General features: G+C 54.6%; 1 protein-coding gene across 5 annotated transcripts; it reads right to left on the bottom strand.

Annotated features, from left to right (window-relative positions):
* Positions 1–4656: 4656 nt before the first annotated feature.
* Positions 4657–20676, bottom strand: LOC122701302. Of its 5 annotated transcripts, none has more exons than XM_043914107.1 (7): positions 20544–20675; positions 20383–20424; positions 18760–18798; positions 18561–18617; positions 18179–18205; positions 17944–18003; positions 4657–5217 (listed from the first exon to the last, which is right to left on the bottom strand). In XM_043914107.1, exons 2-7 carry the CDS (start codon positions 20395–20397, stop codon positions 4903–4905), a joined length of 513 nt encoding a protein of 170 aa, XP_043770042.1. In that variant the 5' UTR covers positions 20398–20424; positions 20544–20675; the 3' UTR covers positions 4657–4902. The 5 variants fall into 5 exon arrangements, with proteins under 5 accessions (XP_043770042.1, XP_043770040.1, XP_043770041.1 ...); XM_043914105.1 differs by lacking the exons at positions 17944–18003; positions 18179–18205; positions 18561–18617 and adding exons at positions 5697–5756; positions 5932–5958; positions 6314–6370 and having other exon boundaries at positions 20544–20669; XM_043914106.1 differs by lacking the exons at positions 17944–18003; positions 18179–18205; positions 18561–18617; ... (1 more) ...; positions 20383–20424; positions 20544–20675 and adding exons at positions 5697–5756; positions 5932–5958; positions 6314–6370; ... (1 more) ...; positions 7896–7930; positions 8061–8148.
* Between the last annotated feature and the right edge of the window lie 1775 nt (positions 20677–22451).

Genomic DNA, 22451 nt, shown 5'->3' with positions numbered 1-22451 from the left:
TCACTTGCTTCAGCTGCACACCTCATTTCCAGGTCTTACCTCCGGTGATCCGGCTCCCTGAGAGGTGACACCGGGCACCTCCACATCTGTCTCAGGAAGGCCACCTCCTGAAAGGCCTTTCGTGTCTCACTGTGGGCTGAACCCTTTTCTTTATGGAGTTTTGGTGAGATATAATTCACATGTCATACAATTCACCCAGGAAAGTGCCTAATTCAATGCACAGTACTACTCAACCATCACCACCGAAAATTTCAGAACACTTTTATCATCTCAAGAAACCATCCTGCACCCCTAAGCCAGCATCCTCCAGGGCCCACCACCAGGCAATCCCTAAGTCTGTTTTTAACTTTCTGAGTTACCACTAGACGATTTCCCGAGGCTTTCCCGGTAGCTCAGCGGTAGAGTCCGCCTGCAATGCAAGAGATCCAGGTTCAATCCATGAGTCAGGAAAGATCCCCGGGAGGAGGACATGGCAACCCACTCCAATATTCTTGCCTGGAAAACCCCATGGACAGGGGAGCCTGGAGGGCTCTAGTCTATGGGGCCATGGAGACAGCATTGAGCGTGCACGCACACACACAAGGGTAGTAAATGTTTTCTGGCTCCATGCCCTTACCACATGAATCATTTGCAATTTTTTTGCCCCCATTCTGTGGGTTGTCTTTTTTTTTCTGGTGCTGCCCTTTGAAATACAAAGTTTTATGTCTATATATTTTAATAATTTGTATCATTTATTTCCGATTCTTTTAATAACATATCAATGCGATGTGGCATTTTTGTGAAGCAGGCTTCATGAAGTCTGAGAGGCTGGAGAAGTGTCCACTGTTGCAGTGAGAGGAACCTCAAATGTCACATGGGACATCCCTCTCTGGGCCCCTCCAACCAACTTTTGGTTGCTCCCCCAGCTCATTCTCAACCACCCTGTCCCCCATCAATGATGGATTCCAGCCTCTTCTGTAAAGTAGTGATTCGGGTCTGTCCCATTCCTGCCACCAAACTTCAGTCTCTGGCTCCATCACTGCTCCAAGAAAGGCTTTTCTCTCCTGTTATTTTTATTGTCCTGCTTCAGGGCTGACAAGCTTTGTGAATACAGGTTTCCTCCTCCTCATACTTAGAAAGGGTCCTGACAGAGGCCCAGAGGGCTTCTGGTGCCTTTGAATTCCCAGGTCCCTGGCTGGTTGAAGACACCTGGCTGTCATCCTCCTTCTGGACTGGTTGTGACCACGCTGGGCTCCATGCCCCCTGGGTCAGCTCTGGGCAGCACTGTGGGCCCGCTGAGCCTGGGTGACACATTAAGAAATGGTGGGTATGTGACTCCACCCATGGGGGTTGAACCTCTCTCACCCAGGCCATGAGCTGGGCTCTGTAAACACAGGAAGAGGTTACAGAACTTGGCAGAGACACAGAAAAGCCACAAGACAGATGCATCTGCTGGCCCGGCTCCCTTGCACAGGAGGACCACTCCCCACTCCCACCACCCCAGGTTGTTCAAATGCAGATTCCTGTCCCCAGACCCTAGTGTAGATTCAGAGTGAGGACATGGAATCTGCACTTTAAAGTTTCCACGGTCATTCTCTCTCTCTCTTTTTGCTTTTTTTTGGCAAGATCAGGCGACTTGAGGGATCTTATCTCTGAGACTAGAAATTTCACTCAGGCCATGAAAGTGAAAGCACCTGATTCTAACTAGTGGACCACCAGGCAACACCCTTCATGGGTCATCCTATGTGGGTATTCCATTAGCAGATTTGCAGAGGCACTGGTTTTTAGATGCTGAATTCTGTGATGAGCCTGGGGTCGGGAATGGTCAATGAGGTGGCTCACGTTCCACGCACACATCACCCAGGAACATTGAGGAAGCAGTGACCCCGGACAGAGAAGGGACCAGTCCCCTGTCGTCCCACCCGCATGAGCTGATGGGAGCCAAGCAGTTCCCGAGTGGGCGGCAGGGGCTCAGGTGTGGATGGGGGGGAGAGGTGTTTCAGGTGCAGGAGGGCGTCCCCCTGAGACTGGGCAGTTCTGGTTCCAGTGTGCTGAACGGAGAGAAGGTGCACGAGGCCGACTGTGGAGCATCATCTACGTGTGACCAGTGATACCACCCAGGACGTGGGGCCGGGCGATCAGGGGTGGTCTCAGGGCTGATGTGGGGTCCCCAGCAATGTGGGGTGCTTGGGATTTCACAGACGCAGAACAGGGAGACAAACATCACAGAGGGCCTGGAGAGTCAGGCTGGGGTTCAGCGTCCCGGCATGGGCAGTGGGGCCCGTCTCTAAAGACCCAAACAGCTTGGCACGGCTGTTGACAGGAGGGGCCTGGGCTGCCTGGCGCACAGCCGGGGCCTTCAGGAGGGAATGAAGGCCGTCTGGGCGCTGAGCCCTCTGGCCCCTCGATCCTAAGCGAACTGGCTGGTGTCTCCTGCCCTGGCCGGCCCCACAGGGCTTGTCGCTCACAGCCTGGCCAGCCTCCTTGCTGAGGCAACAGCCTCGCACAGCCCAGCACCTCCATGGCCTTCTCGTACGTCTTCCAGGCCCAGGGCCACCATAACAAAGAACCCCAGACCCGTGTATCAACAACAGACATTTCTTCTCTCACAGTGCAGCCTAGAAGTGGAAGTCAAGGTGTCAGCAGGTATGGTTCCCCTGAGAGCCCTGAGGGAAGCCTGTCTTCCAGGTCTCTGCTAGGCTGGTAGATCGCCATCTCCACGTCAACACGGCATCCTCTCCAGACATGTATGTGTCTCCTAATCCCCCATTTTCATAAGGTCAGCAGTCACAATGGATTAGGGCCCACCCTGAGGACCTCGTTTACCTTGATTCCTTGTAAAGACCACCTCTAGATGACATCCTCCATTCAGAGGACTTCAGGATAGGAATTTGGGGGGCAGCTGGATTTGGAAAGTAGAGGTGTTTCTCGGGCACAGCTGGAAGGGAAAGCTCTGAGCCTGGGGCTGGGAGCTTTAGTCATCTACGTGTTGGAACACAGAGCTACGGGAGTCCCCACATGTCACAGGTTTAGGTTTACGACTCCTGCAAAACTCCTGGGAAGAGCGTTTCTGGGAGAAAGGATAGGTCAGTTACAAGACTGCGTAACTGGGAGAATCCCCAGCATGGATGGCACTGGTGGCCAAGGGTCTGACTGCTAATGAAGGAGATGCAGGAGACCTGGGTTCAATCCCTGGGCTCGGAAGATCCCTTGGAGAAGGAAATGACACGCCACTCCAGTATCCTTGCCTAGGAAATCCCAGGGACAGAGGGACCTGGTGGGCACAGTCCATGGGGCTGCAGGGGCGAACACATTTGAGCCACAGCACACAGCATATCAAGGCGTTATCGCTTCCTGAGCCCCACCCATGTGCCAGGCAGTGTGGTGGGGCATTGAGGGGCCCTGGCTTGAAATAGAGGGGCAGGGCTGCCCTGGACTGTAGCCTGCCAGCCTCCTTTTGCCTCTCCCTGAATTCTTTCTGAGCTGAGACATAAAGGACCAGAGTTCCTCGGGTCCCATGAAACACCACCTAGCAGTTTCAAATGGATATCCTATGCTAAATGGAGTACAAAACCTCTTCTTTACAGCAAATAACCACTGAAAACTGCTGTCTCTAATTTGCATGTGCTAGTTAAAAGGTCAAAGAAGTGAGATGACTGACATTTACATAAGTAATATTTCTTTGTTTCAGAATTTTCCATAGGAAGAAAGAAACTTGTGCCCAGAATCTTGGGAAATTACACCCATTGAATTAAAATCACTTCCTCCTGCACCATGGAGGACTGTTTCCTCCATATTTTTCTTGGATTATGTTCTGTTATCTCCCGAGTTTATATTGTACATGCACATATCAAATATCATTGGTCAAACCCTGAAACATTTCTTTGAGAGGGGAAATGTTTAGAAAGTGTATTTCATGTAACTTGCATTGAAATGAGAAATGATTTAATCTAAAAACAACAACAAAAACAAACTCATGTTGATGTTGAAATGGGGAAGAAATTTAATGTCAAACCAAAAAACCTTACTACTTATATCAACTGAGTAACATCTCCAGCGAGAGAAGTAGTATATCAGATGTAAGGTCATTATGGAAAAGAAAACATGGAAATAGGCAAGTGGAGGTTGAGCACAGGCTCACTGGAGGATGCAGGGGAAAGTCTGAGAGACTCGCATACTGATGGGGAGGTGAGGCAAGGACAGGGCCAGGAAGTCAAGGCTGCTCAGGGCCTGGCAGGGGCGGCTCCTTGCAGTGGGGATCTCAGGCCAGAGGGAGGCGGTCCAGCCTCAGGCCTGTCAGAGGGACCCCCTGGATGTGAAGGGGGAAGGGTGTGGCCGGAATGGGGCTCTGTCACAAGGAACACCCAGACAGGCTGCTGTCCTCCTCAGACAGGAAGGGGCAGGCCCAGGAGACAGGGACAGCCTTCCTCCTGGTCTCCTGCCTGCTGGGGCGGGAGCTGACAGCAAGCTGCGTCCCTTAAAATGCTGAGGGCACCAAAATACTAACGTCAGGGTCAAGGTCCACCACTGCCTCCTCCTGCTGGACCCACAGCCGGCCCTCAGGGGTCCCCCTCACCGAGAATCAGCTCACCGCCCCATCTGACAGGTCTGGAGCGACAGGCAGAGACACTGAGCGGGGCTGACCACGTGGTCCTTGGGGCCTCCTGGCTTCCAAGCCTCTCCCACAGCCCCGGGTCAGCAGAGCAACCGCCTCCCTGACAGCAGGTCAGCCCTGGAGAAGGAAAACCTGGCCTGATGCTGTGGTGTCCTCCCTGCAGGACAGGCGGTGAGGGCAGTTAAAGGACGGGTCAGGGTCAAGGGTGAGCAGGAGGGTAAAGGTCGCTTGAGAAGATGTTTTCCAGGAAGGGGAACGTGCAAGGCCTTCTGGATGAGGTGGGGCTCCTCCAGAACGACCTGGGGCTCCTAGACCTGGATGAGGTTTCCGAAGAGCTGCCCCACAGAGAAGCTGAAACCACTCAGCAATCCCCAGACGGCCTCCACCGCACTGCAGATGGCCTCTAGGATGGCCGCTGCCGTCTCCCGCAGCCAGGTCAGCACATCCCAACACCGCTGCTTCAGACTCTGCAGAAAGCCCAGGAACCGCCGCAGGGCTCTGGCCCAGATGCTCTCTTCCGGATTCTGGACCTCCAGGGAGGCAGAGACCGAGCGTCTCTGGATTCTGCGGCGTACTTCTTGCCTTGCTTCCAGAAGCAAGGCACTGGACTCCTGCTGGGATTCCTGCAGGGATGGGGGGCTGTTCAGGAACCCGCCCCTGGCAAGGCAGACTCTGATCCTGCCCTGACTGAGGCCTCCCAGTCCTTGGGAGACGCTGGGATTCAGAAACCCTCGAAAGGAAACTGCGTGCCTTCCTGCCAACAGCTCCACAGACACAAGGACTTCTCCCAGAGACTGGGCCTGGCCCCTCGGTTCCCTTCGAAGAACAAACCCTGATGCTTGGTTGTACCTGCCTGTAGGTGGTTGGCCTCTGAACCCAGCACCATGCCCACAGGGCTCATCAGGCAGGAAGCTGAGTCCAGGGCTCTGGCCCCCGTGCGCTGAGTGGGGAGGCTGATACCAGCAAGGCTGCACCACCTGAGATTTCAGGGACCCCCTTCACCCCCAACTCCAGGGAGCTCTGTGCACACGTGCCAGCACCAAGGACAAGAGAGGCCAGAGGGGAGGGGAAGGAAGGCGCTGAGACAGTGGCTCCAACTCACTGGAAGGTTCTCTTGAATGTGATCTCCCAGGTATTCCACGATGTCCTCGCTGAGTGCCTCCTGGGGAGAGGAGGTGTGCAGTCTGTACTCCCGCCTCGCTGCTGAGGTCAGGGGTCCCCACTGCCACCCCCCGTGCATCCAGGTGAGTCTGAAGGGAGCCAGGGCCCCAGACCCCATACCCTGGCTGATCAAACTCTGAGGAGTACTCTTAGCAGGGGGCAAGGTCCAAACTCACCTCCATCTCTCCTTGGGCTGCCTCCACCTGTTGAGAAAAAAGCACTCTGTTTAAAACACCCCCACCCTGTCTCACTTTCACCTGAACCCCAAGCCCCAGCTAGTTCTCATCTCTGCCCAGTCACCCCAATAACTAACCCTCAACCCGGGGACCATGCGTCTGGCATGCCTGCCCTGCCCTCGTTGCCCTGGGGTCCGGACACCTCCCTCAGCATCCCTGGGCCTCCGTATCCCTTCCTGTGCACTCACCTGCCACACAGGTGTGCGTTTGTCCAGTGAAAGGACTGGGCGCTGAGCTGTGACCCTCATCATCACCGTGACTGTGACCCCACCCCACCTCCCTCAACCTGGGGAGGGTTCGGGGGTGGGCCACACTGACCTACCTGTGCTTCTTCTGGTTGATTTCTCATCTCAGGACAGAAATAATCCACATGGCTGTGCTGTGAACAGAGAGGGATTTGAGTAAAAGAAGCTCGGTTCTTCTCCCTGCTGGGTCCCAAGTTGGCCAGAATGTTCTCTTCTTCACCCAGCAGAACCCAGGCCTCCCGAGCCCACAGATATACGTGGAGATGAGCTTCTTACCATTTGGGCCCTGAGAGAAGCCACGTCATTTGGGACTCCCTGTGGAGGAAACCATGAATCTCAGGCTTCGGACCTTGTAACCACCGAGACCTGTTTTACACGCACACACACTCACCCAAGGATGCCCCTTGCCCTGGAGTAGGCGGGTCAGCATGGTGCCCAGATGCCCAGCCCTCCGTGGCCCTGGGGGGTCAGTGCGGCTCACAGTGCATGCAGGGCTCCCATCTGCACACCCTGTGTCCGGGGGCCCATCCTGTCATCCCCGCATCACACACGACTGGGCAGGGAAACACCTTGCGGGTCTGGGGGACACTCAGCTGCCCGCATCGTCCTCTCACTGCGCCTGAGCACTCAGCCTGGGTCACCCCTGATGACCACTCTTGGATCCCGGTGTTCCATGGCCCAGAGCCCCTGAGCATCTGGTCACCCTCAGAACTCAGGTGGGGGAGTGGGGCAGAGGGCAGAGGGCTCCCCAAAGGGAAAGAATAGACTCAGCTCAGCGTGGCTTCAGCTCCTGATCCAGGCCCTGAGAGCAATGCCTTCAGTTTCCAGAAAAACACCACACGCCTCTACCCCCGGGTTTCCAGGCTGTAGAAAGGGTCCCCAGGGACGACTGATTCCTCTGACCCGGACACCCTCCATGTGCAGCTCCCTCACCAGAATGTCGACTCTAATTCCTAAAGTGACTCCTCTGTCCATGACTCTGGTTCCTCAGTCCTCTCAGCCCAGAATGGCCCACTAGGACCTCCACAGAGCTGCTGCCATACCTGTCCTCTAGCAGGAACGCCGCCCCAGAGCCAGGACCCGCTGCGTGAGGAACGGGATCTAGGACGGGGGGAGTGTGGGGGAGAATGGGTACATGTGTATGTATGGCTGAGTCCCTTCGCTGACCACCTGAGACTATCACAGCTGTGTTAATCATCTCTATTCCCACACAAAATTAAAAGTTAAAATAGAGAGAGCGAGAGAGAACGAGACAGAGAGAGAGAAATCTTTGTGCACAAACCCTTTTAGAAATGGAGAGACAATAAATAGTTGAAGTCCAGCTGAGAACTTTCCAAAAGAAATAAAGGAGAGGGCTCAGAGCAACAGGCGTCTATATGGTCTGTGTCAGTAACTGTTTGGAATGTCGGGTTAGAGACAGCAGAGCACACCCCTCCGCCCCGGATCGCTGTGAGAGAGGACCCTGTCGGCTGCATGGGTCACAGGCCTTCAAGCCCAAGTCTCCCGGGAAGGTCCCTCACTTCAGCCCAGGGAGGGTGGGACAGAGGGAAGTGCAAGTGGCCCAGTCAGCAGGGGTGGAGGATGGCCTGATGGAAGAGGGGACAGGGGAAATAGGAGACGCCAGGGCCCAACCTTCCCCCGTCTCCTGCCCTCACTCACCCTGGCGTTAGCCATGCTGCTCCAGGGTTCGGCTACTGTAACGCAGTGGGAGGAAGGGTGTGAGGAAAAGTGTTCTGGAGAAGCAGGGTCGCCCACCACCCTGGAGCATGTTCTGCCTGCAGGTCTCCCCTCTTCCCTCAGCCCAGGCGCCCCGCAGCCCCTCACCTGAGACCCTGCGGCAGAGCCCCAGCTAGCAGTCCACTGCTGAGCCGCCCGGACTCAGTGTCCCCCGAGAGTCAGAGACTTCAGGGCAGAGGAGGGAGGGGTGGGGAGGGTGGAACCATCGCAGAGCAGAGAAAGCGGGCTGGGCGGGGGTTTGTGTTTGTGTGTGTTTGACAGAAATAGAACTAGAGCAGGGCCAAGACAGAAGGAAGGCAAGATGGGGTGACGAGAGTTCTGAGGGGCCAGGGTGGGGAGGGTGTGTCCCTTACACTCAGGATCCCTGGTCAGGCCCCTCCTCCCTGAGCTGGGACGGGATCTCTGAGCCCAGCTAGGGCCTCAGCCCCACCCGTCAACCTGAGGGCAGGGAGGGCCGGGGAAAGTCCAGACTTGGGACAGCACGTTGAGGAAGGTTGCGGAGCTCCAGAAAAGGATGTCAACCAGCTGGGAGTTAAGATAAAGGGGAAGGCGACCAGGGCTCTCGAACAGTCTGCACCCCACTCCACATCCAGAGAAGCTTCTGTAGCCGCCCTGCCCTCAGGAAGTCACAGGACCTGCAAGGGCCCTGAGGTGGAGACTCTCCCTGGGGCCCCGGCACCCAGGGCAGGGGCCGGGCCTGTGGGCCTGACACGCAGGATGGAGCCCAGGAGGGTCTGAAGGGAGCCTTACGGACCAACTGACCCCAATGACCAGGGTCTCCTGAGCCCCATGGGGGGCCCTTCAATCCCAAGCTCCAGTTGTGGGGTCTCTCTGGCCCTGGCCATCCCCAAAGGGCCTGACTCTCACAGCCTGGCCCACCTCCCTCTGAGACTACAGCCCCTCACAGCCCAACACAGCCATGGCCTTGCATCTGTCTTAGAGATCCCAGGGCCTCCATAACAAAGAGCCAAGACCCGGGTCTCAGCAACACACGTTTGTTCTCTCCCGGCGGATCCAAGGCTCACTGTGTGTCAGGGTGTGTGTGTCTGTGTGTGTCTGTCTGTCTGTCTGTCGGGGGGTGTGTGTGTGTATGTTGTGGGGGAAAGGCAGCTATTAGAGCCAACTGTGGGCAAGGTCAACGAGTCTCACCCTGGAGTGATTTCTCCTCTCGAGTCTACCCGCGTGTTCAGTACAATATCCTCCAGTGTATTCGCCTGTTTAATTAAAATTGAATAAAACTTAAAATCCCAGATGTTAGATTAATACAGGAAAGCTGTTCCTGTGGAATGTTGGTAACTAATTCACCCTGAAAATGCTAGCAGCTGATAATTGAAACTGAAAAACTAAACCTGCCTACAGGTAAGTTGGGTTGACCGTTGAGGACCCCTAACCACCCATAGGAGCTTCCCTGGTAGCTCAGTTGGTAAAGAATCTGCCTGCAATGCATGAGACCCGGCTTGGATTCCTTGGTTGTGAAGACCCCCTGGAGAAGGGATAGGCTACCCGCTCCAGTATTCTTGGGCTTCCCTGGTGGTGCAGTCGGTGGCTCCCGCCTATACAGGAGACTTGGATTCAGTTCCTGGGTTGGGCAGATCCTCTGGAGAAGGGAATGGCAACCCACTCCAGTATTCTTGCCTGGAGAATCCCCATGAATAGAGGAGCCTGGTGGGCTACAATCATGGGGTTGCCAAGAGTCAGACATGACTGAGCGACTAAGTACGCACAGCGCAGTGGAGCCTAGAAGTGAAATCAAGGTGTCAGCACTTGCTAAACTTTTAGCAACTAAACTTTTGGTTCCTCCAAGAGCCCTGAGGGAAGCATGTGTTCCAGGCTTCTCTCCTAGGCGTGTAGATAGCTGTCTCCATGTCCACCTGGTGCCAACCCTAGACAAGTATCTAATTCCCCATGTTCATAAGGTCACCAGTCATAATGGATTAGGGCCCACCCTGAAGACCTCATTTTAACTTGATTCCCCGAAAAGACCCACCTCCAGGAAAGGTGACATTCCAAGGTACTGGTGGTTTGGACTTCAGCATAGGAATTTGGGGGAAGACAAGTCAACCTCTAATATCCTTGCAGAGGAACCAGGCTCTGTAAGGGGCTCTCAGGGTGGGCCCCAGAGGGACAGACCTACAAAACCCACTCCTCAGGGAAAGTCTCTCTTGGGTTCACCAGACCCCACCCAGCATCCTCTGCCCCTTTGGAGCCCATTCAATTGTCTGAGACCCCCTTTCCACACCCAGGAAGACCAGACCCTTCCCTGAGCCTCCTATGAATTCCAGGGCAGGAGGCAGACAGGGAGCTGATCCTGTTTCAGCTGCAAGTCACATTTCCAGGTCTCATTTCCAGACACCTGGCCCCTAAGATGGGGTGCTCAGCCTCTCCATGCCTTTCTCCAGAGTACAATCATCTGAAGGCATTCATTGCAGACTGAGCCGTTTTCTTCAGAGTTTTAGTTGACATATAATTCACATACCATACAATTCACCCAGCAAGGTGCCCAGTTCAATGCAGAAACCTATTCAGCCATCACCACAATCAATCTCAGAACACTTTTCATCACCTTGTCAGGCGAGCGTGTGTTTCTCGGTTCTGTCTCATCACAACAAAGATTTGGAGTGACGGACATTAAAGCCCTCGGTGCGGCACAGCTCTTGGGTCTTGGACAGACCGTGTTATAGTCTTAGATCAGTGTTACAGCTCTATTTTATTTAGAAAATAGCAGGAAAATCCATCCCCGAGGCGTGGTAGCATGCCGACACGAAGAAGTGAAGAGAAGAGAATGGAGCAGCGCACCAGCGCGCGGGAGAGAGAGAGAGAGACCTTTTTTATATGTCTTTTATATGTCTTCTTTTTTTTTACGTCTTGTCCTCTTTTATATGTGTTGTCCTCCCCCCAGGCCTGCCCTATGTAAATTGAGCTAGCCAGGAGTGCTGTTTGTTCTACCTGAGGTCCTCACTCCAGTCCTCGGACCATTTTTGCGGGCTTTTCCCTTCCTTGTCTTTTAGCTACCACCATTCTGGACTCCTGTTTCCTATTCTAACTACCTAACAACCTCAAGCAGCCATTCTGCACCCCTAAGCCATCATCCTTCAGGGCCCACTACCAGGCAACCCCTAAGTCTGCTTTGAACTTTTTGAGGTACCACTGGACTATTGCCCAAGGTCATAAAACCACTTCACATTGCCAGCAACAGTATATCAAAGTTCTAATTTCTTTACATCCTCATCAACATTTACTATCACAACTTTTTAATTCTGGGCATCCTAGTGGGCATGAAGTGGTATCTCACTCTGATTTTTATTTGCAATTCCCCAGAGACGAATGATGTTGAGCATCCCTTCATGTATTTCTTGGAGAAATGTATACTTTGATCCTTAGCACGTTTTTAAACTGGGTTATTTGTCTTTTTATTATAAGTTGTCAGGAGAGTTTTATGTTCTGGATACCAATCCCTTATCAAATATTGCCGAGGTCCAGCCCCGGCAGGACCAGGAATACCCAAGGGATGAGTGGCGTCGGCAAGGAAGAAGACAGACACACACACACAGACGGTTGTGTACAAGAGGTAACTTTTTGTTTATTTTTAGGACAGCTCAGTTTTTATACAATGAACATTACCTCCCCCTTAAGTCACCACATATTACATCAGATATTGTTTTGTGCTCCTGTCAATATTTTTCCTTCCCATGTTTTTCCCCTATACATTCATCTAGAACGTTTCCGATTACAGGGTTTATTCTTAAATGTCTCGGACATAGTCTTCTTGCCTCAATGGCCTAACATTTTCACTCTAACAAAAACAATGTCCTACAAATCTCAGGTATAGTGTAAATTCTTTGGACAATAAAACAATACATGGGAAGGGTCACAGTAACATGTTTGACATTTCTGAGAATAGTACCATGAGAAAAACCTGATATTTTTCTTTACCTGAAACCACAAAATCTCAATTTACAATGATTAACTATTAAACAGCAAAAACACCTCTAAAACAGCAGAACACCTCTATTAATAGTGAGATAATGGCAGTGAAGCTGGTAAATATAAATCTTCTATTGAAATCCTATGTACCCCCTTTCCTAACTCTACAAAAATACCCATGATCTTCCATGTTGTTTAAAGAAAGGGAAACAATGGACAAATAGCAGCAAGGAAATAGCAATAACGAAAACCCTCTCAACCAACGAGCAAGTAAACTGAAGCAGTATATCTACTTCTCAATCTAAATGCCTCTACTCTTTTCTATTCTAGAACATTATAATCTTTTAAGCAAGCAGCCAAACTATGCCTGTGGCCTTTTCTTCTTTAACTTGATGTTTATGGTCGTGTCCTGAGCCAGAGCAATCATGAGCATTTCCAAAAAGGCTTGGACTTTTCCAGGGAGGCCTATTACTATATATTATATTTCCAAAAATTAATATAAAGCCCAACAACAGTGAGACAGAAGGAGCAAAGGGACATACCGGGCCCCCAGGACAACCTCGAGGGGAAGAGCTGCCTTGCAGGTTCCTTTCTCTTCTCGTGACCTTGTCATGGCCTGGGCATGTCCTGGCGGCTCCCGACAGTATATACCATTTGCAAAATTTTTGTCCCCGTTTGGTGGGTTGTCTTTTCATTTTTCTGATGGTGTCTTTTGAAACACAAAAGCTTTTACATTTTTAATCAAACATTACTGTTTGATTCAGTTCAGTCGCTCAGTCATGTCTGATTATTTGCAGCCCCATGGACTGCAGCATGCCAGGCTTCCCTGTCCATCACCAACTCCTAGAGCTGTACTATTCTTTAAGTAACATAATTCAATGCGATGTGGCATTTTTTTTTTTTTTTGCGATGTGGCATTTTTGTGAAGCAGGCTTCATGAACTCTGAGAGGCTGGAGAAGTGTCCACTGTTGCAGTGAAAGGAGCCTCAGATGTCACATGGGACATCCCTCTCTGGGCCCCTCCAACCAACTTTGGTTGCTCTCCCAATTCATTCTCAGCCACCCTGTCCACCATCAATACTGGATTCCAGCCTCTTCTGTAAAACAGTGATCCGCGTCTGTCATGTTCCTGCCACCAAACTTCAGCCTGGCTCCATCACTGCTCCGAGGAAATGAAGGCTTTTCTCTCCTGTTATTTTTATTGTCCTGTTTCAGAGCTGACAAGCTTTGCGAATACAAGTTTCCTCCTCCTCTTACTTAGAAAGGGTCCTGACAGAGGCCCACATGGCTTCTGGGGCCTTTGAATTCCCAGGTCCATGGCTGGTTGAAGACACTTGGGTGTCATCCTCTTTCTGGTCTGGTCGTGACCACGCTGGGTTCCAAGCCCCCTGGGTCACCTCTGTGTAGCACTTGTGGGCCTGCTGAGGCTGTGTGACAGATTCAGAAATGGAGAGTATGACTCCACCCATGCGGGGTGAAACTCTCTCACCCAGGCCATGAGCTGTGCTCTGTAGAAAACAGGAAAAGGTGGGCCCCTGGGTGGAGAACTTGGCAGAGACACAGAAAAGCCACAAGACAAAGAAATGCAACTGCTGGCCCAGCTCCCTTGCACAGGAGGACCACTCCCCTCCCCCACCACTCCAGCTTCTTCAAATGCAGATTTCTGTCCCCAACCCCCACTGTATGTAGATTCAGAGTGAGGACATGAAATCTGCATTTTTAAATTCCCCAGGTTTTTCGCTCTCTCTTTTTGGCAACATCAAGCAACTTGAGGGATCTTAGTTCTGGGACTAGAAATTTCACTCAGGCCATGACAGTGAAAGTGCCTGATTCTAACCAGTGGACCACCAGACAACGCCCTTCATGGGTCATCCTGTGTGGATGTTCCAGAAGCAGATTTGCAGAGGCACTGATTTTTAGTTCCTGAATTCTGTGATGAGTCTGGGGTGCGGGATGGTCAATGAGGTGGCTCCACGCACTCATCACCCAGGAACATTGAGGAAGCAGTGACCCCAGACAGAGAGGAGACCAGTCCACTGTCATCCCACCAGCATGAGCTGATGGGAGCCAAGCAGTTCCCAAGAGGGCGGCAGGGGCTCAGGTGTGGAGGGGGGAAAGGTGTTTCAGGTGCAGGAGGGCGTCCCCCTGAGACTGGGCGGTTCTGGATCCAGTGTGCTGACCGGAGAGAAGGTGCACGAGGCCGACTGTGGAGCATCATCTACGTGTGACCAGTGATGCCGCCCAGGACGTGGGGCCGGGCGACCAGGGGTGGTCTCAGGGCTGATGTGGGGTCCCCAGCAATGTGGGGTGCTTGGGATTTCACAGACGCAGAACAGGGAGACAAACATCACAGAGGGCCTGGAGAGTCAGGCTGGGGTTCAGCATCCCGGGGTGGGCGGTGGGGCCCGTCCCTAAAGACCCAAACAGCTTGGCACGGCTGTTGACAGGAGGGGCCTGGGCTGCCTGGCGCACAGCCGGGGCCTTCAGGAGGGAATGAAGGCCGTCTGGGCGCTGAGCCCTCTGGCCCCTCGATCCTAAGCGAACTGGCTGGTGTCTCCTGCCCTGGCCGGCCCCACAGGGCTTGTCGCTCACAGCCTGGCCAGCCTCCTTGCTGGGGCAACAGCCTCGCACAGCCCAGCACCTCCATGGCCTTCTCGTATGTCTTCCAGGCCCAGGGCCACCATAACAAAGAACCCCAGACCCGTGTATCAACAACAGACATTTCTTCTCTCACAGTGCAGCCTAGAAGTGGAAGTCAAGGTGTCAGCAGGTATGGTTCCCCTGAGAGCCCTGAGGGAAGGCTGTCTTCCAGGCCTCTCCTAGGCTGGTAGATAGGCATCTCCACGTCGACACAGCGTCCTCTCCAGACATGTGTCTCCTAATCCCCCATTTTCATAAGGTCAGCAGTCACAATGGATTAGGGCCCACCCTGAGGACCTCGTTTACCTTGATTCCTTGTAAAGACCACCTCTAGATGACATCCTCCATTCAGAGGACTTCAGGATAGGAATTTGGGGGGCAGCTGGATTTGGAAAGTAGAGGTGTTTCTCGGGCACAGCTGGAAGGGAAAGCTCTGAGCCTGGGGCTGGGAGCTTTAGTCGTTTACGTGTTGGAACACAGGGCTACGGGAGTCGCCACATGTCACAGGTTTAGGTTTACGACTCCTGCAAAACTCCTGGGAAGAACGTTTCTGGGAGAAAGGATAGGTCAGCTACGAGACTGCGGAACTGGGAGAACCTCCAGCATGGATGTCACTGGTGGCCAAGGGTCTGACTGCTAATGAAGGAGATGCAGGAGACCTGGGTTCAATCCCTGGGCTCGGAAGATCCCTTGGAGAAGGAAATGACACGCCACTCCAGTATCCTTGCCTGGGAAATCCCAGGGACAGAGGGACCTGGTGGGCCACATGGGGCTGCAGGGGCGAACACAATTGAGCCACAGCACACAGCATATCAAGGCGTTATCGCTTCCTGAGCCCCACCTATGTGCCAGGCAGTGTGGTGGGGCATTGAGGGGGCCTGGCTTGAAATAGAGGGGCAGGGCTGCCCTGGAAGAAAAACAAGGGCATCCCAGGCAATAGGAGCAGCCTGTGCAGAGACCCCAGGGTAGGGGGGGAGGGGGGAGGAGCTTGGCCGGCAGCCAAGGACTATGGTGCAGGCGTGGTGATGCAGAGCAGTGTCCTGCTGATTAGATGGGGTCTCACAGGTCAGTGAGTGTCAGTTACTCAGCTGTGTCCGACTCTGGGCCACCCCAAGGACTGTAGCCTGCCAGCCTCCTTTTGCCTCTCCCTGAATTCTTTCTGAGCTGAGACATAAAGGACCAGAGTTCCTCGGGTCCCATGAAACACCACCTAGCGCTTTCAAATGGATATCCTATGCTAAATGGAGTACAAAACCTCTTCTTTACAGCAAATAACCACTGAAAACTGCTGTCTCTAATTTGCATGTGCTAGTTAAAAGGTCAAAGAAGTGAGATGACTGACATTTACATAAGTAATATTTCTTTGTTTCAGAATTTTCCATAGGAAGAAAGAAACTTGTGCCCAGAATCCTGGGAAATTAAACCCATTGCATCAAAATCACTCCCTCCTGCACCATGGAGGACTGTTTCCTCCATATTTTTCTTGGATTTTGTTCTGTTACCTCCCCAGTTTATATTGTACATGCACATATCAAATATCATTGGTCAAAAACTGAAACATTTCTTTGAGAGGGGAAATGTTTAGAAAGTGTATTTCATGTAACTTGCATTGAAATGAGAACTGATTTAATCTAAAAACAACAACAAAAAACAAACTCATAGTGATGTTGAAACGGGGAATAAATTTAATGCCAAACCAAAAAACCTTACTACTTATATCAACTGAGTAACATCTCCAGCGTGAGAAGTAGTATATCAGATGTAAGGTCATTATGGAAAAGAAAACATGGGAATAGGCAAGTGGAGGTTGAGCACAGGCTCACTGGAGGACGCAGGGGAAAGTCAGAGACTTGCATACTGATGGGGAGGTGAGGCAAGGACAGGGCCAGGAAGTCAAGGCTGCTCAGGGCCTGGCAGGGGTGGCTCCTTGCAGCGGGGAACTCAGGCCAGAGGGAGGCGGTCCAGCCTCAGGCCTGTCAGAGGGACCCCCTGGATGTGAAGGGGGAAGGGTGTGGCCGGAATGGGGCTCTGCCACAAGGAAGGCCAGACAGGCTGCTGTCCTCCTCAGACAGGAAGGGGCAGGCCCAGGAGACAGGGACAGCCTTCCTCCTGGTCTCTTGCCTGCTGGGGCCTGAGCTGACAGCAAGCTGGGTCCCTTAGGATGCTGAGGGCACCAAGATACTAACATCAGGGTCAGGGTCCACCATGCCTCCTCCTGCTGGACCCATAGCCAGCCCTCAGAGGTCCCCCTCACCGAGAATCAGCTCACCGCCCCATCTGACAGGTCTGGAGCGACAGGCAGAGACACTGAGGGAGGCTGACCCACGGAAGCCACCGTGGTCCTTGGGGCCTCCTGGCTTCCAAGCCTCTCCCACAGCCCCGGGTCAGCAGAGCAACCGCCTCCCTGACAGCAGGTCAGCCCTGGAGAAGGAAAACCTGGCCTGATGCTGTGGTGTCCTCCCTGCAGGACAGGCGGTGAGGGCAGTTAAAGGACGGGTCAGGGTCAAGGGTGAGCAGGAGGGTAAAGGCCGCTTGAGAAGATGGTTTCCAGGAAGGGGAACATGCAAGGCCTTCTGGATGAGGTGGGGCTCCTCCAGAACGACCTGGGGCTCCTAGACCTGGATGAGGTTTCCGAAGAGTTGCCCTGCAGAGAAGCTGAAACCACTCAGCAATCCCCAGACGGCCTCCACCGCACAGCAGATGGCCTCTAGGATGGCCGCCGCCTTCTCCCACAGCCAGGTCAGCACATCCCAACATCATTGCCGCAGACTCTGCAGAAAGCCCAGGAACCGCCGCCGGGCTCTGGCCCAGATGCTCTCTTCCGGATTCTGGACCTCCAGGGAGGCAGAGACCGAGGGTCTCTGGATTCTGCGGCGTACTTCTTGCAGTACTTCCAGAAGCAAGGCACTGGACTCCTGCTGGGATTCCTGCAGGGATGGGGGGCTGTTCAGGAACCCGCCCCTGGCAAGGCAGACTCTGATCCTGCCCTGACTGAGGCCTCCCAGTCCTTGGGAGACGCTGGGATTCAGAAACCCTCGAAAGGAAACTGCGTGCCTTCCTGCCAACAGCTCCACAGACACAAGGACTTCTCCCAGAGACTGGGCCTGGCCCCTCGGTTCCCTTCGAAGAACAAACCCTGATGCTTGGTTGTACCTGCCTGTAGGTGGTTGGCCTCTGAACCCAGCACCATGCCCACAGGGCTCATCAGGCAGGAAGCTGAGTCCAGGGCTCTGGCCCCCGTGCGCTGAGTGGGGAGGCTGATACCAGCAAGGCTGCACCACCTGAGATTTCAGGGACCCCCTTCACCCCCAACTCCAGGGAGCTCTGTGCACACGTGCCAGCACCAAGGACAAGAGAGGCCAGAGGGGAGGGGAAGGAAGGCGCTGAGACAGTGGCTCCAACTCACTGGAAGGTTCTCTTGAATGTGATCTTCCAGGTACTCCACGATGTCCTCGCTGAGTGCCTCCTGGGGAGAGGAAGTGTGCCGTCTGCACTCCCGCCCCGCTGCTGAGGTCAGGGGTCCCCACTGCCGCCCCCCTTGCATCCAGGTGAGTCTGAAGGGGGCCAGGGCCCCAGACCCCATACCCTGGCTGATCCAGCTCTGAGGACACCCCTTAGCAGGGGACAAGGTCCAAACTTACCTCCATCTCGAATAGGGCTGCCTCCATCTGTTGAGAAAAAAGCACTCTGTTTAAAACACCCCCACCCTCTCTCACTTTTACCTGAACCCCAAGCCCCAGCTAGTTCTCATCTCTGCCCAGTCACCCCAATAACTAACCCTCAACCTGGGGACCATGCGTCTGGCATGCCTGCCCTGCCCTCGTTGCCCTGTGGTCCGGACACCTCCCTCAGCATCCCTGGGCCTCCGTATCCCTTCCTGTGAACTCACCTGCCACACAGGTGTGCGTTTGTCCAGTGAAAGGACTGGGCACTGAGCTGTGACCCTCATCATCACCGTGACTGTGACCCCACCCCACCTCCCTCAACCTGGGGAGGGTTCGGGGGTAGGCCACACTGACCCACCTGTGCTTCTTCTGGTTGATTTCCCATCATATCACAGAAATAATCCACACGGCTGTGCTGTGAACAGAGAGGGATTTGAGTAAAAGAAGTTCGGTTCTTCTCCCTGCTGGGTCCCAAGTGGGCCAGAACGCTCTCGGATTCATCCAGCAGAACCCAGGCCTCCCGAGCCCACAGATATACGTGGAGATGAGCTTCTTACCATTCGGACCCTGAGAGAAGCCAGGTTACGTGGGACTCCCTGTGGAGAAAACAGTGAAACTCAGGCTTCTGCCCTTGTAACCACCGAACCTGTTTCACACGCACACACACTCACCCAAGGATGCCCCTTGCCCTGGAGTAGGCGGGTCAGCATGGTGCCCAGATGCCCAGCCCTCCGTGGCCCCGCTGAGAGCTGACCAGGGAGGAACTGGCGCTGTCCTGTCCTGTCTGAGCCGCTGACGGTGACAGCGGCCAGTCTTCCCGACCTCTGAGCCTGCAGACCCCCGGCCCCAGCCCCTTCCCCTCCAGACTCCAGACACTTGATGCGTCATGGAGGTGCCCCACTGACCCCTCAGGAGACTCCACATAACGGCGGGAATCTGGCGTGTCCCCGCTGCCCACTTGGACCTGGGGGTCAGTGCGGCTCAGAGCACGTGCAGGGCTCCCGTCTGCACACCCTGTGTCCGGGGGCCCATCCTGTCAGCCCCGCATCACACGTGACTGGGCAGGGAAACACCTCGCGGGTCCTGGGGACACGCAGCTGCTCGCATCGTCCTCTCACTGGGCCTGAGCACTCAGCCTGGGTCACCCCTGAGGACCACTCCCAGATCCTGGGGTTCCATGGCCCAGAGCCCCTGAGCATCTGGTCACCTTCAGAATTGAGATGAGGGATTGGTACAGAGGGCAGAGGGCACCCCAAAGGGAACAAATAGACTCTGAGCTCAGTGTGGCTTCAGCTGCTGATCTGGGCCCTGAGAGAAATGCTTTCAGTTTCCAGGAACATGTGGTCAGGCCCCGCCACTCAGGGGTTTCCAGGATGTGGAAAGGATCGGGGTGGGGTATCTTCCCTTGTGGTCCAGGGGCCAAGGCTCTCAGGACTCTGTATAGGGGGTTCGGTTGGAACCCTGGCCAGGGAACTAGACCCCACATGTTACAACTAAGATCCCTGAGACAAAAGAAATTCAATAAACATGAACACGCTTTAGAAGGAGCCCCAAGGATGGCTCATTCCTCTGACACCGCAGATGCTCCATGTCTGACTCCCCCAGGAGCATGACGACTCTAATTCCTACATGCAACCTGGTCCATCGTTCCTTCCTCGGTCCCAACAGAGGCCCCCACACTGAGCTGCCCCCCAAACCGACCTCCCAGCAGGAGCCCCAGCCCCACAGCCAGGACCTGCTTCAGAAGGAAAGGGCTCAGAGCAACAGGAAACCAAAGCATGTTTGCCAACGATTACCCAGAATTTCAGGATGGTGACAGCAGAGTGTTCGACCAGGGTCATTGTGAGACTGGGCGCTTTGATGGCACAGGTCCCATGTGTGGACCCTGTGCTTCCCCAGTGGGAAGGAAATGGCAACCCGCTCCAGCATCTCTGCCTGGAGAGTCCCATGGACAGGGGCTACAGTCCCCGGGTTCACAAAGAGTTGGACACCACTGAGTGACTCACACTTTCACTTTCCCCAGCGGCCACCCCAGCAGCCACCCTAGGACCCAGGGAGGGTGGTACAGATCTGCTGTGCGCGGAGCAGTCAGCAGGGCTGGGGCTGAGCGGCTGGGAGCAGGGACAGACTGCAAAAGAGACCCCAGGCCCACTCTCCCCTCATCCCTCATAGTCACTCACCCTAGTGTAGCGCATGGTGGCTTAGGGTCCTCCCTCTGGGACCTGGTGGAGGAAGAGTGGGAGGAAGAGTGCTTCAGAGAAGCAGGCTCGCCCACCCCTTGGACGGTTCTCCACCTGCAGGTCTCCCCCACCCCCACGCCGGGCTCCCCAGAGCCCCTCACCTGAGATCCTGCACCCAGAGCTCTGGCTGAGCACTGCACCGCTGCCCTGAGAGCCAGCAACTTAAGAGCGGCCAGGGAGGGGCGGAGCCCCTCCCAGCACATCCAGCCCTGCTGGGAAAGAGGTTGTGTGTGTTTGAAACAGAAACTGAGACAGAAACTGAAGCAGAAACGGGGGTGGGGGAGACAGAAAGAGGGGAAGACATGGAGGCAGTGGTCTGAGGGGTCGGGGCGGGGAGGGCGCGTCCCTTACGCTCGGGGTCCGGGGTCAGGGCCCCCCTCCCTGAGCTGGATCGGGATCCCTGAGCCCAGTTTGGGCCGCGTCCCCCACCATCAGCTCGAGCGAAGGGAGGGATGGGGGAAAGTCCAGACTTGGGACCATAGTTTGAGGAAGCTTCAGGGGGAGCCGATCAGGGCCCTGGATCAGACTGCACCCCACTCCACATCCAGAGAAGCTTCTGTAGCCGCCCTGCCCTCAGGAAGTCACAGGACCTGCAGGGAGCCTGAGCTGGAGACTCTCCGCGGGGCCCCGGCACCCAGGGCAGGGGCCGGGCCTGTGTGCCTGACACACAGGATGTGTCCCCTCAGAAGGGGCTGAAGCGAGCCTTGCTGACCGTCTGGGCCCCGCTCACCAGGGTCTCCTGAGCCCTGCTCGGGCCCCCAGTCCTCAGGCACCATGGCAGGGGTCTCCCTGGCCCTGGCCATCCCCACAGGGCCTGACTCTCACAGCCTGGCCCACCTCCCCTGAGACCACAGCCCCTCACAGCCCAACACAGCCATGGCCTTGCCTCCGTCTTAGAGACCCAGGGCCGCAGCAACAAAGAGCCACAGACCCGGGTCTCAGCCACACACGTTTATTCTCACAGTGGAGCCTAGAAATTGAAATCAAGGCATCAGCAGGTAGTGGTTGCTCTGAGAGCCCTGAGGGAAGCATGTGCTCCAGGCTTCACTCCTAGGCATGTAGATGGCTGTCTCCAGGTCTACATGGCACCCTCCCTAGACAAGTATCTGTCTCCTAATTCCCCATTTTTATTTGGTCACCAGTCATAATAGATTAGGGCCCACCCTAAGGACCTCATTTACCTTGATTCCTTGTAAAGACCACCTCCAGATGACGTGGCATTCAGAGGACCTCAGCATAGGAATTTGGGGGGCAACTGGATTTGGAAAATAGAGGTGTTTCTAGGGCACATCTGGCAGGGAAAGCTCTCAGCCTGCGGCTGGGAGGTTCAGTCGTTTAGGTGTTGGGAGGAAGACAGGGCTACAGGAGTCACCACATGTCACAGGTTTGGGTTTAGGACTCCTGCAAGACTCCTAGGAAGAACGTTTCCGGGAGAAAGGATAGGTCAGCTATGAGCCTGAGGAACTGGGAGAAACCCCAGCATGGGTGGCACAGGTGGTCAAGGGTCAGACTGCTAATGAAGGAGATGCAAGAGTCCTGGGTTCAATCCCTGGGCTCGGAAGATCCCTTGGAGAAGGAAATGACACGCCACTCCAGTATCCTTGCCTGGGAAATCCCTGGGACAGAGGGACCTGGTGGGCCACAGTCCACGGGGCTGCAGAGGGGAACACGATTGAGCCACAGCACACAGCATATCAAGGTGTTATCGCTTCCTGAGCCCTATCCATGTGCCAGGCAGTGTGGTGGGGCATTGAGGGGGCCTGGCTTGAAATAGAGGGGCAGGGCTGCCCTGGAAGAAAAACAACGGCATCCCAGGCAATAGGAGCAGCCTGTGCAGAGACCCTAGGGGGAGAGGAGCTTGGCCAGCAGCCAAGGACTATTGTGCAGGCGTGGTGATGCAGAGCAGCGTCCTGCTGATTAGATGGGGTCTCACAGGTCAGTGAGTGTCAGTTACTCAGCTGTGTCCGACTCTGGGCCACCCCATGGACTGTAGCCTGCCAGCCTCCTTT

This window comes from Cervus elaphus, chromosome 10 (assembly GCF_910594005.1).
Source record: "Cervus elaphus chromosome 10, mCerEla1.1, whole genome shotgun sequence".
Lineage (NCBI taxonomy): Eukaryota > Metazoa > Chordata > Mammalia > Artiodactyla > Cervidae > Cervus > Cervus elaphus.
This window is presented reverse-complemented; position numbering and strand designations above follow the sequence as displayed.

Excerpts from the sequence above, each read along its gene's own strand:
- LOC122701302 (XM_043914104.1), bottom strand. The coding sequence starts at position 7,211 with ATGGACAGAGGAGTCACTTTAGGAATTAGAGTCGACATTCTG. Across the intron at positions 5,757-5,931 it reads CAGCCCAAGGAGAGATGGAG|GAGGCACTCAGCGAGGACAT; the intron begins GTGAGTTTGGAC and ends TCCTCTCCCCAG. Across the intron at positions 5,218-5,696 it reads ACATTCAAGAGAACCTTCCA|GAATCCCAGCAGGAGTCCAG; the intron begins GTGAGTTGGAGC and ends CCATCCCTGCAG.